Source organism: Siniperca chuatsi, linkage group LG24 (genome assembly GCF_020085105.1).
Source record: "Siniperca chuatsi isolate FFG_IHB_CAS linkage group LG24, ASM2008510v1, whole genome shotgun sequence".
NCBI lineage: Eukaryota > Metazoa > Chordata > Actinopteri > Centrarchiformes > Sinipercidae > Siniperca > Siniperca chuatsi.
The window spans coordinates 269,221-286,286 of record NC_058065.1 but is presented as its reverse complement, the minus strand read 5'-3'; the positions used below and the strand labels follow the sequence as shown (position 1 = coordinate 286,286).

Below are 17,066 nucleotides of genomic sequence, written 5' to 3'. Positions count from 1 at the left end.
AGCTCTGAACACTTCATCCACGCCGTAACTTCAGAGCATTAAGAGTTAAAAGATAAAGCTCAGCCAAGTTGATACAAGCTGTCAGACCAGTTCAGACACTCGCTGCATTCCTCACTGATGACGGAGCTCAGACCACAATCAGACTGCTGTCACTGTTATATTATTACTTTATTATTGTGTCACTGATGTGTAACTACAACTCTGTGTTGTAGCTGGCTGAGGTGGAGCCACTTTGAACTGTTTTATACACTTTGAGGAAGTTGAATGTTTAATAGTGAATCTGAATCTGAAAAGTAATAACACGTAGTGAAGTAAACAGTCAAATATAGGCAGATACAGAGCAGAAGTATAAAGCAGCAGAAATATTCAAGGGAAGTACAAGTACTTCAAGATTGTACTGAAATGTACTCAGTTACTTTCAACGACTGGAGGTCACACGCGCACACAGATCCTTCCAAAATAAAAGACTGGCAGGCTCAATAAAGCCCTTCCAGAAAATACAGTTTCCAGTTAAACTGAAGCGACGAGCCTAACAGTCAAATATAGGCAGATACAGCTTGACACAACATGGCGGAGATTTGTAACATTAATGGCGGCTGTTTGGCCTCCTTCGTCCCGAGTTTCAAGTGAAACTCAGTTAAACTGAGTTAAAATGAAGCGGCAGCTTTCTGCTGTTTCTGTGGAACTAAGCTGCCGACAGCTTGTGTTAACGAGTCAAACACTTCAGACGGGTTACATTACCTTCAGCTGCAGCTTCAGAGGAGAAAACTATCTGCGACTCGACGTTCAGAGGAAGTGAAACTGAACTTTGAAGAGGAAACACCCAGAGAGGCGCGTGACCGTGACTCACAGCCAAAACACAAGCAAAGTAAGAAAAGCATCAGAGAGTGAAGACAGGAAAAGACTGGGAAATGATAGTAATGGAAGTTTGGACAAAATAAATGTTTACAATCCTTGCAAAGAGCTGTCATTAGAAGTTATTTGTTGTGGAGATTTTAATGCTCATAGTACGTTGTGTTTTTGTTGAAAGTGGAGCTCCTCAGGGACTATATTGAGTCCTGTGTTATTTTCTATGATGATAAATGATGTTTTTCTGAGTTTGGAGAATGGGGTGGGATGCTCTCTTTCTGCGGATGATGGGGCAAAATGGAAACGAGGGAGGAATTTGGAATTTAGTGTGAAGAAACTACAGGAGGCGATTGTTAAAACAGAAGAACGGTCATTTAAGTTCTCAGCAGAGAAAACAAGGACAATGTTCTTCATACGGAAAAGAAAGGACAGTAATTTAACATTAAAGTTATATAATCAAGAACTGGAGAGAGTGAAACAACTGAAATTTCTGGGGTTGTGGTTTGATGAAAGAATCACACGGGCAGCACATATTCAGAAGGTAACGGACAGGAGTAAAAAAGGATGAAATGTAAGGTGCCATCAGAACGAGCCCGACGTCAGCGCTACAAGTGGAGATGGGAGAACGCAGCTGTCTTTAAACTACTAGACTCATCCTCGGGTTTCTGCTGGTTTATATAATATTAAAGAGTACGGTCTAGACCTGCTCTGTGGGAAAAGTGCAATGAGATAACTTCTGTTATGAATTGGCACTATATAAATAAAATTGAATAGAATTTATGCCGAATTGAGTTCATGTATGTGGCAATGTCGACCAGTAGGACGTTGCAGCTGTGTGTGTGTGTTTATATATACAGTGGGGCAAAAAAGTATTTAGTCAGCCACCAATTGTTTCAATAGATTTGCCTGAACATACTGGTTCAGACTAGACTAGCAGACTACAGTAATATTAAAATAATCTGACAAGTCGCCTCAGCAGTGCTGAGAGGTTGCATGGAAATAACGTTTTGTGATTATTTTGTTTGCTATGAAGTAGCACTGTCAAAATTAACGTTTTAAGTTTTGAATTAATTTGAAATATCTAACGTGTTAAAAAAATGAATGCGACTGTAGCGGGCTCAGTTTTAAAGCTAGAGTAAAGATACTGGTATCATAAAAGTGATAGGGACTAAATCACGTAGAAAAATAAATTCATAATGTGCATGACTTGTTTTATATGAGGGTTTTTTCTTTATTGTTGAATCTGTATGTGTGTTGAATTGAATTTATGCACTTAGCAGTCCATCACTGGGGGCTATCTTCCTGATGTACTCCTGGATCTTTGTAGTTTCATCCTGGACAGTGGTTCTGCTTATTGTGAGGAGCTTCCTTGTCTTGACATCACCTTGGTATATGCCGCATTGAGCTCATGCGCAGTATCTTTGCTATATAAAAAAAATAAATAAAAAAACTTTGTCCTTCGCCCTCCGCGGGTGGTCTCGTCCTTCGAGCTCGGGTCCTCTACCAGAGGCCTGGGAGCTTGAGGGTTCTGCGCAGTATCTTTGCTGTTCCCAGTACTGCACTGTTCTGGACCGAGATGTCTGGTGTTCTTCCAGGGATCTGCTGTAGCCACTCCTCCAGTTTGGGGGTCACTGCCCCGAGTGCCCCGATGACCACGGGCACCACTGTTGCCTTCACCTTCCAGGCCTTCTCCAGCTCTTCTCTGAGCCCTTGGTACTTCTCTAGTTTCTCATGTTCCTTTTTCCTGATGTTGCCATCGCTTGGTATCGCCACGTCAACCACAACGGCTTTCCTCTGCTGTTTGTCAACCACCACGATGTCAGGCTGGTTCGCCATTACCATTCTGTCAGTCTGGATCTGGAAGTCCCACAGGATCTTGGCTCGGTCATTCTCTACCACCTTTGGAGGTGTTTCCCACTTTGACCTCGGGGTTTCCAGTCCATACTCAGTGCAGATGTTCCTGTACACTATGCCAGCTACTTGGTTATGGCACTCCATGTATGCTTTTCCTGCCAGCATCTTACACCCTGCAGTTATGTGCTGGATTGTCTCAGGGGCCTCTTTGCACAGCCTACACCTTGGGTCTTGTCTGGTGTGGTAGATCTGGGCCTCTATTGCTCTGGTGCTCAGGGCCTGCTCCTGTGCAGCCATGATGAGTGCCTCTGTGCTGTCCTTCAGTCCGGCTCTCTCTAGCCATTGGTAAGATTTCTTGATATCAGCCACTTCAGTTATGTTCCGGTGGTACATCCCGTGTAGGGGTTTGTCCTCCCATGATGGTCCTTCCTCCAGCACGTCTTCTTCTGTTCCCCATTGCCTGAGACATTCCCTGAGCACGTCATCTGTTGGGGCCTTATCTTTGATGTACTTGTGGATCTTGGATGTTTCATCCTGGATAGTGGCTCTCACACTCACTAGTCCACGGCCGCCTTCCTTACAGCTAGCGTACAGTCTCAGGGTGCTGGATTTGGGATGGAACCCTCCATGCATGGTGAGGAGCTTTCGCGTCTTAACGTCTGTGGTCTGTATCTCTTCCTTTGGCCATCTTATTATTCCCGCAGGGTATCTGATCACTGGCAGGGCGTAGCTGTTTATTGCCTGGGCCTTGTTCTTGCCATTGAGCTGACTTCTTAGGACTTGCCTTACTCGTTGGAGGTATTTGGCCGTTGCCGTCTTCCTTGTTGCCTCTTCGAGGTTGCCATTTGCCTGTGGTATTCCAAGGTACTTGTAACCATCCTCAATGTCTGCTATTGTTCCTTCTGGGAGTGAGACCCCTTCTGTGTGGACTACCTTCCCTCTCTTTGTCACCATTCGACTGCACTTCTCAAGCCTGAATGACATCCCAATGTCAGAGCTGTAGATCCTGGTGGTGTGGATCAGTGAGTCGATGTCCCGCTCGCTCTTAGCGTATAGCTTGATGTCATCCATGTAGAGGAGGTGACTGATGGTGGCCCCATTCCTGAGTCGGTATCCATAGCCAGTCTTGTTGATTATTTGGCTGAGGGGGTTCAGACCTATGCAGAACAGCAGTGGGGACAGAGCATCTCCTTGGTATATGCCACATTTGATGGATACTTGTGCAAGTGGCTTACCATTGGCCTCAAGGGTGGTTTTCCACAGCCTCATCGAGTTCGCAATGAAGTCCCTTAGAGTCCTGTTGATGTTGTACATCTCTAAGCATTCAGTGATCCATGTGTGCGGCATTGAGTCATATGCTTTCTTGTAATCAATCCAGGCAGTGCACAGGTTGGTGTGTCGGGCTCTGCAGTCTTGGGTGACTGTTCTGTCAACCAGGAGTTGGTGTTTGGCTCCTCTGGTTCCTCTGCCAATGCCCTTCTGTGCTTTGCTCATGTATTGGTCCACTTATCTTAGCCGCGATGATGCCTGACATGAGCTTCCATGTTGTGGAGAGACAGGTTATTGGCCGATAGTTGGATGGGACTGTACCCTTGCGGGATCCTTCAGGATCAGGATTGTGCGCCCTTGATGTAAGCCATTCAGGGTGCGTCCCATCTCTTAGCAGCTGGTTCATTTGTGCTGCTAGGCGCTCATGGAGTGCAGTGAGCTTCTTTAGCCAGTAGGTGTGGATCCTGTGGGCCCGGTGCTGTCCAGTTCTTCATACCTGAGACTCTTTCTTGGATGTCTGCCGCTGTGATGGTGACTGGATTCTGTTCAGGGAGGTTGCTGTGGTCCTTTCTCAGGGCTGCCAGCCACTGTGCATCGCTGTTGTGTGATGCCTCCCTTTCCCATATACTTTTCCAGTACTGTTCAGTTTCCAGCCTTGGTGGGTCTGCTCTGCTGTTATTACCCTGCCATTGAGAGTACACTTTCGCAGGTTGAGTTGCGAACAGCCGGTTTATTCTTCTGGCTTCATTATCTCTCGTGTATCTCTTTAGGCGGCTGGCCAAGGCTTGGAGCCTTTGTTTGGCAGTTTCGAGTGCTTCAGGTATGGGCATCTGGTTGTACTTCTTGGGTACTTGCTTTCTCATTGCACCTCTCTCAGCCTCTGTCAGTTGGCTCACTTCTCTCCGGGCCTCCTTGATTTTTGCCTCCAACCTTCGTTTCCATGGTGGGTATTGTCTCTCATGGCTCCCGTGGTTGCTCTTGTAGCCAAGCATCTCTAGGCTCTCAATGCTGCATTCACATCTTCTAGGAGACTTTCTGATGGTACTTCACTTAGCCGTTGTAGTTGGCGTCGGGGTTGCCTTGTATTCATCCTCGCCATGATCTTATCTTTCAGGTCAGTCGCTGCCTCGTTCAGCGTTCACACACATACATACGACAACAGTGATCCTAGAGTAACACACACTTTAAAATCCTTTTACTTGTTTATAAAGCACTAAATGGTCTTCTCTCTCCTTCTGTCGCTCTCAGCAGGTATTTCTGCCTCCGGAGCTGCAGAGTCTGGTTCTGCGATTACAGTCTGCATTTGAACCTTTATCTCTTCAGTTTGGGTTTTGGACTTCAACACATTTCATCACTTGAGGCCCGAACCCAGCTTCTCGAGACCTCAAAGTAATCCTCTATCGTCCTGAGCTAATGGTCTCGAGATTTTCGAGGCCTCCCGAATGTATTGATTAGCAGAACGAGACAAAAACACATTGGAAGGGGAGTCTTTGTCCCCTAAGGCTTTCGGACAGCCTCGCGCTGTAGATTCAGACCGCGCATTAACGCTGTAGGGGTATTTAAGTCGGACTTTAAATGTCACTAAATTGCCCGGGGATCGAACCACAACCTCAAAATTATAGCAAAGTCTTCTAACACACTGAGCCACCATATCTGACCTCTTTGGAGTTTCTCTCTGAGCGCTTTTCAGTCTGACACCTGAAGCCACTGAGCAAGAAACAATCAAAGTGTCATTTTTAACGCTTTTCAGTCAGATTTCCATGAATTTGTGTGCTGACATTTCCTCTATCGCTAACCTCCTCCTCATGCTAATCTGTGACTTATATCTGGAGCTCTTATTAATATTATATGTTATTATACGTGTAATGAAGCACAGTATATATGGTCCAGTATTCAGTGTAGAGCAACAGATTAAAACTGCATCTGCCTGAATGTCAGGATCTTGATTGAACCCACATCCTCGGAAGTCCTCATCAGTCTTCTAACACCCTGAGCTATTTGATCTGAAATACGTCACCTTTTTGTTCTAAATTCATACATAATACCAATATCATCAGAAAACATCACATAGTAAACTTCTAAACTCTTCCTTTCCATGTCTAACGGCTGCGGAGAACGCCGCCACGCCACCTTCGCGTTATGACTTTTTTTCCGGGCACTTTTATCTCTTCGCTTTGGGTTTTGGACTTCAAAATTGACTGAGTCTTGATAAGGATCGATCCAATAACCGCAGAGACCCCACGCAGTCCTCTATCACCCTGCGCTACTGGACAAGAAAGGTGGGCTTGCTTTCTTGGGGCTTTTCACTTTTTCCTTTGGACTTCAGCTTTCAAAACACAGTGAATGGCCAGAGTCTCAAACCCATGACCTCAAAACTTCCAAGAAGTCCTACCATGCTGAGCTACCATGCTGGGTCTATTGGACCAGATTAGTGAACCTTATTTCTTCACGCATTTCACTCTTTTCCTTTGAACAGCAGTTTTCAAAACACATTTCATCCAATGAGGTTCGAATCCAGATTTCAAAACAACACATGACAGAAGGAACAAGTCAATGCATTTCCACCATTTAATGATCAGAGCGGCCATCTTTAAAGGACCTTTTTCTTCCAAACTTGAGTAACTTGTGTGTAAGTATAATTTAAACTACGCTCTTTACGAAAATGATAGTAGAAAGTGTTTTAGTACTTTTTTTTGCCATGGAACTTCTCCTCCTGCTACTTGGTCAGGGCACTGCTGAAGCCAAGCAGCATGGGGAGAGAGGGGTCCAGATAAAAGAGAACAAGAGATTTAAGCCGTGAGATGGCTGGCGAATAAAATGGACGAGCTAACGGCGTTAGCCCGGAGTCAGACGGTAGACGGTGTAGTTTGATGTGCTTCTCAGAGATATGGCTACACTGGGATATCCGGATCATAATGTTTCCATCGACGGCTTACAAACTGTTCGGGCCGACAGGGATCACACCGGGAGCGGTAAGCGGAAAGGCAGCGGGCTTGCTGTTCTGGTTAACAACAGATGGTGTAACCCTGGTCACGTTACTATCAAGCAGAGTATCTGTAGCCCGGACATTGAACTGTTAGCTGTGGGACTCCGGCCATATTATCTGCCACGTGATATTATCTCTAGTAGGACATATTATTGTCCTACTAGAGAGGAGAAGACATTGGACCTGCTGTGTGCTAACATTAAGGACGCATACAGCTCTTCTCCCCTCCCCCCACGGGTAGGTCAGACCACAACCTGGTTCACCTCAAACCCTGTTATGTGTCTCTGGTTAAAAGGCAGCCTGCGACGACAAGGACAGTGAGGAGATGGTCAGAGGAGGCCTATGAGGCACTGCAGGAATGTTTTGAGATGACAAACTGGGATGCACTCTGTGAGCCTCATGGAGAGGACATTGATGGGCTCACTGAGTGCATCACTGGCTACATTAACTTCTGTGTGGACTGCAATGTCCCAACTAAGATGTTCCATTGTTATCTGAATAACAAACCGTGGACATCAAGGACATCCTGAATGCCAAGAGGAGTGCCTTTACTGATGGTAATAGGGAGGAGGTGAGGGCAATCCAGGCCGACCTGAAGGTGAAGATCAGGGATCCGGCTCCTGCTCATCCCCCCTCTAACTCAGCTGCTGTCAGCCCTCAAGCTCCTCTGAGTACTCTGCTCCCCCCTCCCCATCAATTGTGCAATATTCTATGCAAGACTCCTGTGCAATATTTTAGTTTAAAATTCATATTTTTTGTTATTGACATTACTCATTGCACTACTTATACTGTACTCTACTTCTATCATCAACCTGTAAACCCACTTGGTACTTAATTTATTTGGTTATACTGTACTATAGTGTATTATATTTTTTTCTTAGTACTTCTACTCTTTGTGTGCACTGACATGACAGTGAGCTGCTGTAACAAAAGAGTTTCCCCTCGGATCAGTAAAGTGTTTCTGATTCTGAAAACACAGTGAATCACCGGAGTCTCGAACCCACGACCTCAAAACTTGCAGACGGTCCTCGACCATGCTGAGCTATTGGACTGGATTAGTGAACCTTGTTTCTTCACACATTTCACTCTTTCCTCCAAAAACAGATCCACATTGATGCACATTATTTAATTTATTTCTCATTTCACAACGTCTCGAGTTTGGCTGAGAAATGAGTGTCTGATGTGGTTTTTTTTTCTGCAAAAAAATGTAATTTCCACTTTAAAATCCTTAAAAACTCTTTCACGCTCGTCTATGAATGTGCAACTGTTGTTCATTTCTAAACATCCAACTGTAGGAACAAGAAGGAAAACAGATTTTTAAAATAAAATAATGGAAACAATTAAAAGGGCAGAACTGGAGTTTATTGGTGCATTTCCAGTTTCTAACGTGTGTTCATATCATCAACATGACAAACTGACTGTGACCAGCGGGGGGCGCTGTGGTAACACCACTGTCTGCACACACACAGTGTGTGTCAGAGCGCCAATTACTGGTTGACAAGGTTAGACCCAGAATAATTAACACACACACACACACACACACACACACACACACACGGGTAGATCACTTAAACAACGTTCATTAGTGAGTGTAAATGTGTGTGTGTGTGGAGGAATGAGGCACGTGTGGATGTGTGTGTGTAAATTAAAGGTCAAAGGTCAGCAGTAGGGGGTCACTCAGGGTCACAGTGTGTGTGTGCTGCAGAAGTGATGAGTTTAGTTCAGATGAGTTCAGTTTTATTTTATGTTGTGTAATGTTTTGTACCGTGTGGTGCGTTCAGTGTCTCGGTGTTTCCCTGACTGAACCCCGAGCTGTGTGTGTAGAGGTGTGTGCTTATACTTACAGGTAAACCCAGCCTCAGTGTGTGTGTGTGTGTGTGTGTGTGTGTGTGTGTGTGTAGAGGTGTGTGCTTATACTTACAGGTAAACCCAGCCTCAGTGTGTGCGTGTGTGTGTAGAGGTGTGTGCTTATACTTACAGGTAAACCCAGCCTCAGTGTGTGTGTGTGTGTGTGTGTGTGTGTGTGTGTGTGTGTGTGTAGAGGTGTGTGCTTATACTTACAGGTAAACCCAGCCTCAGTGTGTGTGTGTGTGTGTGTGTGTGTGTGTGTGTGTGTGCGCTCTGATTGTTCACCTGTCACACAATTGATAATTAGCACAACGTCTTGTTTCGATGCGACCGCTAGAGGGCGCTAAATCATTTTCACTTTCTTTCAATTTATGTACGATTTTTATTAGTTTGGTGTTTTTATTTAGTGAGAAAAAAACGTGTCTAAAACAAGAAAGTACTAATGAATGATAAAAACGAGTAAATAAATATTACATACGCATCCTTCATCTCAGACAGAAGCGAAAGCAGAGAAACATTTTTACGTAGGTGGGTAACGTCGTCTGGAGCTGCTGGAGTGTTAAAGAGAGCTGCTAACGTTAGCGTAAACTCTGATATCGAGTTCTAACTTTACACATCTGGCACATTTACATTTCATGGCAAATTATTTCTGAGAATATAAATAAATATAAAATGATAAGTAATACTTTTTTCTAAACTACACTTAATCTTTAGTTTCGGTCGTCTTCTTCTTTCCTCTTGTGCTTTCTTTTCTTTCTTCTTCTGTTTTATCTGTCGGGTCGTCCTAAACACACACACATACACACACAGTTTGAGTGTGTGTGTGTTAAGTGAAATAAAGAATAAATAAAGAAAACATCTTTATAAATTCGACAATACATATGTGACAGAAACATCGCAAGTTGTGCAAAACGTAACGAAAGTTGAATACCGTAGAAAAGGTTTCAGTCGTAGTCATCTGGACACTGTTTTCAGAATCAAGACGTTTCGGCTCCCATCCGGAAGTCATTCTCAATTGAAAGTTGAATACGTTGACCGCTCGTCAGCTAGCTTTGGCTAACAGTTTTAGTTTAGTTTTACCATTGTGATTGTGATGTTCATCAGTTTTAAGTGTAAAAAATTCACCTGTAACTGCACCAAAAAATCACGTAATCATGTCTCAACTTAGCTATACAAAATCCTAACGCGTTGTCTAAACACAAACCATTTATGTTAAGTAAAACATTCTTACATCCAGAGGGTGGCAGTATAGTGCGACGCCAACTGCCACGAAACCCCAGAGAAGAAGAGCAAGACGTGTCAGATTACACGAGCGCAAAGATAGTTGACTCTCTGCACACCTGCGTTTGGTTTTGATAGAGGGACGTCTTACCTTTTCAACGGCTGGGAAAGGTAGGAGGATATTTGTTTTTCCACCATCAATATTTTTTTATTAAGAGATATGTTCTTTATTTTCCTGCTTTAGTTTTAGAGAGTTCTAGAGTTTTAGACATGCTCAAGTTAGCATGCTAGCTTAGCCACGTGGCTAATCCAAGTTTACTTTCCCGCTCACGGAAAACTGCTCCGTGTTCACTCTATTTTCAAAGTTATACTAGTATGTTTATTTTTTATATCATGAACGCTGGAACGCAACATTTATAATGCTATATGTAATGTTTTGGAAATGATTTTACATGTTTAATAAATAGAATTACACCTGAACTGTATAACTTCTCTTGCATATTTCTGACTGTAGTGTTTACGTTGTTTTAAGTTTTTGACATTACTAAAGCAAAAAAAAAACAATAATATGTTTGCAGATATATTTAAGAAACGTACTAAGTTAACATGCTTGTTAATTTGAAAAACAATGCTGCAGTCCGTCTCCGTTGAAACTGCAATACAAAGTTCAACCACTAGGTGTCCATCCGACTAAAACTAAACTAAAATCTGCTGTCAAAATGAACAGCGGTTAATACTTGGTTTGAAACTTTTGTTCTTTCCAATTTCCAATTTTTGATATTTTCAATAAAAATTACAAAGTGTGATTATTTTATTGGTTTGTAGTTTTTCACAAAATCTCAATCGCAATTTTTCAGGTCCTTAATGAAAGGTGTGTTTTGTGTTCCTGCTAAGGTGCTTTACTCACAATAGGTAAGATCTGCAACATCTACTAATGTTAATCATGTTTCTTGCGTTACCATTTCATTTGTTAGTTCTGAGTAGCTTGTTTCTGTTTGTATCCTGTTTACTTTTAATTATCATGAGCTATTTATAACTTCAGCTTTTAACAGATTATATAAATGTGTTAAATTATTATTATTTAACCTTATTTTAAGTCATATGGTATGTTATTTGTAAAACTCTTCAAAATTTTTTTTTTTTTGCAAGTAAGTTTCCTTTAACTGAAATCCCTTTTTGTTGTTGTTTTTTTGTGGTGGTGTGTTACAGATATTGAATGTGGAAAGATGAAGGGAAACTCTTTGTTACAGCAGCTCGCCTTTACGTCAGTGCACACAGGAGAAAGTACTAGCAAAAAATATAATACAATACACTATAAAACTATAAAACAGGTCAGAAAACAAATAAAGCACCAAGTGGGTTTACCGTTGATGGTGATAATACGGTATAATAATACAATGTAATAATATAAGTAATAAGTAGTAGTGCAACAGCAGTAATGGAGGTATGAATAATAAATAGGAGAAACTAAATATTGCACAGGAGTATTAACACAGGATATTGCACAATTATTTCAAGTGTTGCAGAGATGTTAATGATCAATGTCCAGTTTAGTGACTTAGAGTCATGCAGACTAACACTTAGAGGGAGGAGTTAAAGAGTTTGATGGCCACAGGCAGGAATGACTTCCTGTGGCGCTCTGTGGTGCATTGTGGGGGGATGAGTCTTCCGCTGAAGGTGCTCCTTTGTTTGACCAGCACGTCATGGAGCGGGTGGGAGACACTGTCCAAGAAGCAATAGCATACAGGATAGCACTGGCCACCACAGGCTCATAATGCAGTTAAGCAGGAAGATGATGCCGTCCTCAACTCCCAGCCGGGGCTGGTAGGCGAATTGAAGGGGGTCCAGGAGGGGTCTGACCATGGGCCGCAGCTGTTCCAGCACTAGTCTCTCCAGGGTCTTCATTATGTGGGAGGTCAGTGCCACCGGTCTGTAGTCCTTGGAGCCACTGGGACACGGCGTCTTCGGCACAGGAATGAGGCAAGATGTCTTCCACAGAACAGGGACCCTTTGAAGACTCAGGCTCAAGACATGTTGAAGGACTCCACATAGCTGGGGGGCACAGGCTTTTAGCACCCCGGGGCCAACGCAATCTGGGCCTGCAGCCTTGTTTGAGTGGAGTTTTATCAGCTGTCCTCTCACCTGGTCAGCAGTCAGGCACACAGCAGAGGTTTCAGACGGGGGAGGGGGGAGTCGTCGGTCTGGAGAGGGCCGTTAGCCTGATGGGGAGGGGGAGCAGAGTACTCAGGGGAGCTTGAGGGCTGACAGCAGCTGAGTTAGAGGGGGGATGAGCAGGAGCCGGTGTGTCGAATCTGTTAAAGAACAGATTCAGTTTGTTGGCCCTGTCCAAGCTGCCTTCTGCTCCTCTGCTGCCAGTCGGTCTGAAGCCAGTGATGCTCTTCATGCCGCTCCAGACCTCTCTCATGCTGTTCTGCTGGAGTTTCCACTCCAGCTTCCTCCTGTACTTCTCCTTGGCCTCCCTGATCTTCACCTTCAGGTCGGCCTGGATTGCCCTCACCTCCTCCCTATTACTATCAGTAAAGGCCCTCCTCTTGGCATTCAGGATGTCCTTGATGTCATTTGTTACCCACGGTTTGTTATTCGGGTAACAATGGACCATCTTAGTTGGGACATTGCAGTCCACACAGAAGTTAATGTAGCCAGTGATGCACTAAGTTGGAAAAAGTAAGACGACGAGATGGTGCTACGACAACAGGCAGCATGCAGGCTACTATTTTACATACTATTTTATAATCACTACTAGTGATTATAAAAAGGTATATTATTTACCTTTTTTCAGTTTTTTTGTGACATGCACCACTGTTCACCACTGTTCGGTGACATGCATGTAAAGCGTGTCCAGATTTGTTGCCTTTTTTGTTTTAAAGGTAAAGATAACCATCTTTAAATGCTGCCACTCATGGGTATGTTTAACTGTTTTCTCTTTTGTAAAACAGAATTTGATAAACAGTTGTGTTGTTCATAAACTCTTGTGTTGGTGAATAAAGGAACTAACAAATGTTAAGTTGAGTTTACTAAAGTCATTTGTGTGGAACCTGTTGACAAACTAGAGTTAATTCAACCTAACTAGTAAAAGTTAGTGAAAGCATTTTATTTTTATTAATTAAGCTTGAATTGAATGTTTTGTTGTAAAATCATTGGTTTAATTTGAATAGACAAATATGTAATATGCAACTTCTAAACAAATTTGGTTAGTCCATATAACATAACTGACTTTAGTTAGTTAAACTCAAATGTCTCTCTCTTTTGGTGGATTTGGCGCTGCCATGTGGTCATATCAGGTACTACATGGTCTCATGTTTTGATGATGATGATGATCATTTTTTCTCACAAAAAAGGGACTTTTATGGCTACAAGGGCTGTTAGCTGGCTAACGTAACTTCAGTGAACACGTTAGCTTACTGCATTAGCTGATCAGAGGACAAGCAGACCCTGGGAGTAAACCAGGAAGCTAGAAAACCTTTTTGGAGCAGTCATAGTGACATGAAGTATGTATCTTCCTCCCTCGTGTCTTTTTGTTTTGTGCCTTACATCTGAAAATGATTCTGCTGTGTAGAAAAATAGACTTTAGGTTTGTTTAGATACATTAAACTCTTTCGTGTTCATTTACTTTTAACACGTGCAGCAATTAAGTGGTCAAACTTAAAGGACCAAACCAGTGTTTGTGTAAGTTTTAGCTCTATTTTTCAAATACGTACAATTTTAGTTAAGAAATCTGCATTAATATTCTACATATGACACAGTCAGTGTGCACTGGAAGAAGAGCTGGCAGAAGAAGAAGATGTTTTACTTTAGTAAAAGTAATAATACCACAGTGTATTATCGGCCTCATGTAGTCAAAGTATCAGTAATAAAAGTACAAAAGTGTACTCATTATGCAAATTGGCCCATTTCAGAATAATGTATTTTATTTTTGGATTTCTTGTCGAGCTTTATTAAGTAACAAACATTTAGCAGGAGGCGCAGACAGCTCCCATTCATTTCCATTTTAAAGCAAACTGTATGAACATAATGCCAGGGAGGAGACAGAATCTAAATAAAGTAGTACTGTTAGAAGGTTAATACCAAACTGAAGGTTTAACTCCATATAACATCTGAAACCTTTGAATCTTTAAAAGTAGAGGTTTCTGTCTTTGAAAGAGTTTATGTTGCTGTTCCAAACTTCACTGACAGTTCAGTGATTTCTGCAGACGCACTAGAACTTAAACTTTATTGTTCTCTGGATGAAAACGTTGGTCCTGAGCTGGAAGCTGAGTCACTGTAGGAACAAATCTCCCCTGTGAAACCAAATTACAGAAATAAATACTAGACGTTTCCAGAGAGAAGATTAATGGTCATATTTAACAATCTTTTCTTCTTCATGAGCTTCAGGAATGAAAGGAAAGTGAAAATAATTGACCAAATATAACAACAGTCTTTAGGATCAGCTCAGTTTTCATGATGATGCCAAATGTGACTTCTTCCTTTTTAAATGTCGTTAATCCAAGAAAACAACCGTGAGCATGAAAATGTTGGGCTTTATTTACAGCTGTTAGATGGAGAAGCTTTGAAAATCCCTTTGAGTTCATTGATGAATTTATGACAATAACCTGAAAGATTTCTGTAGCTGTGATCCTGTACAGACTCAACTGATGTGTTTCTCTAACAGGAGGAGACTCTCCCTCCTACAGAGAACACAGAGACACTGAGGAACCAGACCTGGACCAGGACCAGAACCCAAAGCCAGGATAAAGAGGTTCAGTGAATGTGGTGTTGAAGGTGTGGAGGTGGATCAGTGTGTCAGAGGAGACTCTGTAGAAGGACAGAGTGCCAGCAGGACAGTCCACATACACTGCTACTCTGTTAGAGACAGAGGAGGAGGAGGAGGAGGAGGAGGAGATGGATGTTTCTCTCTTATTGTGACAGACAGAGTAACGACTATCATCAGAGCAGTTCAGACTCCAGGACTGATCATTCCCTCCAAACAAACAGTCTTCTCTGTCTCCTCTCCTGCTGATTCCTCTGTAACTCACTGATATATAAACCTCTCCTCTCCACTCGACCTCCCAGTAACAGCGACCAGTCAGACCATTTCTACACAGCAGCTGAGGCAGGTCAAACCTGTCTGGATGGCCAGGCTGAATAGAATTCAGAACTATTGTTAATACACCCAAATGTAATATCGCCTTCCTGTTGTCGTCAGACAGTTTGATGCATCTGTTCGCTGTGTTTGTGTCGAGTGTGAGTTCACAGGAATCTGATGGAGAGAACGAGACACAACACAGCTGCAGTTATTAATCTATCATCTGTTTGATGACGACATCAGAGACGTGAATGAGTGATGTCACAGTTTGAAGATGGCTGAATGTGTGCGGCTTTGTTTTCATGAATCAAAGTAAAAACACACTTACACTTCCTCAGACCTGGTCTCAGCCATCGGACTCCACCGGGCTCCACCCTGAAAGGAGGAGGGGGGTCAGACCAGCACGTCCTCTTTCAGCATGCAGACATGGACATTACATTACTCTCATACACATCTACACAATCTGTGCCTGCTCCTCCCTGCCCCCCCTGCTCCTCTTCCCCTCTGCCTCTCTCCTCAGACACTGAGAGTGACCCACAGGATGTTGGTGTGCGTGAAAGAGGAGGACGACATCTGATCACACACACAAACCTCTTTTTGGATCGTCCCGTCTCCATTAAGAGTCCCACTTCAACAGCCCTCCTTGGTTCCAGACCTCTGCCATAAACCAGGTGGCAGAGACTCCCAGACTGTTTCCCTCCAAACCCTCACAAGTGTCAGAAAACCTCTTCCTGACAGAAACACATCGTTTCATGTGCTGGATGTTTTGTGCGTGTTCATGTTACTGTGGTTTGGTGCTGAACTGATATCTGTGATGTATATTACAGCAGTAATAATTCCTGTCAGGATCCCTTCTGTTTCACTGTGCTGCACACGTCATGTTCGACGTCACTCGAAGCAGAAATAACGACAGTTTGGGGAAAACTCCTCTCAGATTTAAATCTGCTGTGACAAACGTGACGTGTCCAGATGTGAGTACACGAACATCTGTTAAAACAGGTGGAACTCAGCCCTCCACCTGCTCCACCTGGCCAACACCACCTCAACAACCTGAGCTGCATCCAGCAGCAGCATCTGTTCCAGACTTGGCCTGCATTAACGCTGAACGCTGCTTAAAGAGCAACTACATTTATACCGAACCTTTCCTACCCTCACACCCTGTCTTTTACTTAGTTAAAGATGTTTTTCCTGTTTTTTTATGTTTTCTTCTAAAACCAGATGGTTTTATGACTTGTGTGTCTTCTTTTGCTGCCTCTTCATACCTGAGAGTGTCCAGTCTCCAGTGTGGACCCTTCAGTCCTGCAGACAGCAGCTTCACTCCTGAGTCTCCTGGATGATTGTAGCTCAGGTCCAGCTCTCTCAGATGGGAGGGGTTGGAGCTCAGAGCTGAGGCCAGAGAAGCACAGCCTTCCTCTGTGATCAGACAGCCTGACAGCCTGCAAACACACCAAACAACACACATGGCAGATCATCTGAGGGTCCTGCTGCGTCCGTCAGATACAAGAGGAGACTCTCCAAATAAACGAATCAATAAATACAGTGACTGAATCAGGGATTCAACAGTAAACATGACATCTAAATGTTAAAGAGGATATAGCCATGCTAGCAGCTCTGTGAAATTAAGTGGAGCTTGAAATTTTGAGAAATAACTTAAATAATTAGACAAACTGTGACTTAATCTGACCTGAGAGTTTCCAGTTTACAATGTGGACTCTTCAGTCCAGCCGTCAGCAGCTTCACTCCTGAATCCTGCAGGTCGTTGTTACTCAGGTCCAGCTCTCTCAGACTAGAGGACTGGGAGCTGAGAACCGAGGACAGAGCTTCACAGCTTCTCTTTGAGAGGTTACAGCCACTCAGTCTGGAGAGGAAATAGTGAACAAGATGACAAATAACATTTGTGTTAAAATGCTGAGTCTGGACTTTTGGTGATACAGTATATATAATATCTTCTCAGCA

At 43.2% G+C, this 17,066-nt stretch overlaps 2 protein-coding genes across 2 annotated transcripts in view; one reads left to right on the top strand and one right to left on the bottom strand.

The window, feature by feature from the left end:
* LOC122871907 (NLR family CARD domain-containing protein 3-like) overlaps positions 1-17,066 on the top strand; it is a 752,187-nt gene that overhangs the window by 646,868 nt on the left and 88,253 nt on the right.
* The window catches only part of LOC122871905 (NACHT, LRR and PYD domains-containing protein 3-like), a 35,547-nt gene continuing 32,423 nt past the window's right edge, over positions 13,943-17,066 (bottom strand). For both annotated transcript variants that reach the window (XM_044187482.1, XM_044187483.1), the window contains 3 exons: positions 16,795-16,968; positions 15,439-15,485; positions 13,943-15,284 (listed from right to left, as the gene is read on the bottom strand). In XM_044187482.1, coding sequence (XP_044043417.1) covers positions 14,713-15,284; positions 15,439-15,485; positions 16,795-16,968 — 793 coding nt within the window. In that variant the 3' untranslated portion in view covers positions 13,943-14,712. The remainder of the gene's footprint in view (positions 15,285-15,438; positions 15,486-16,794; positions 16,969-17,066) is intronic.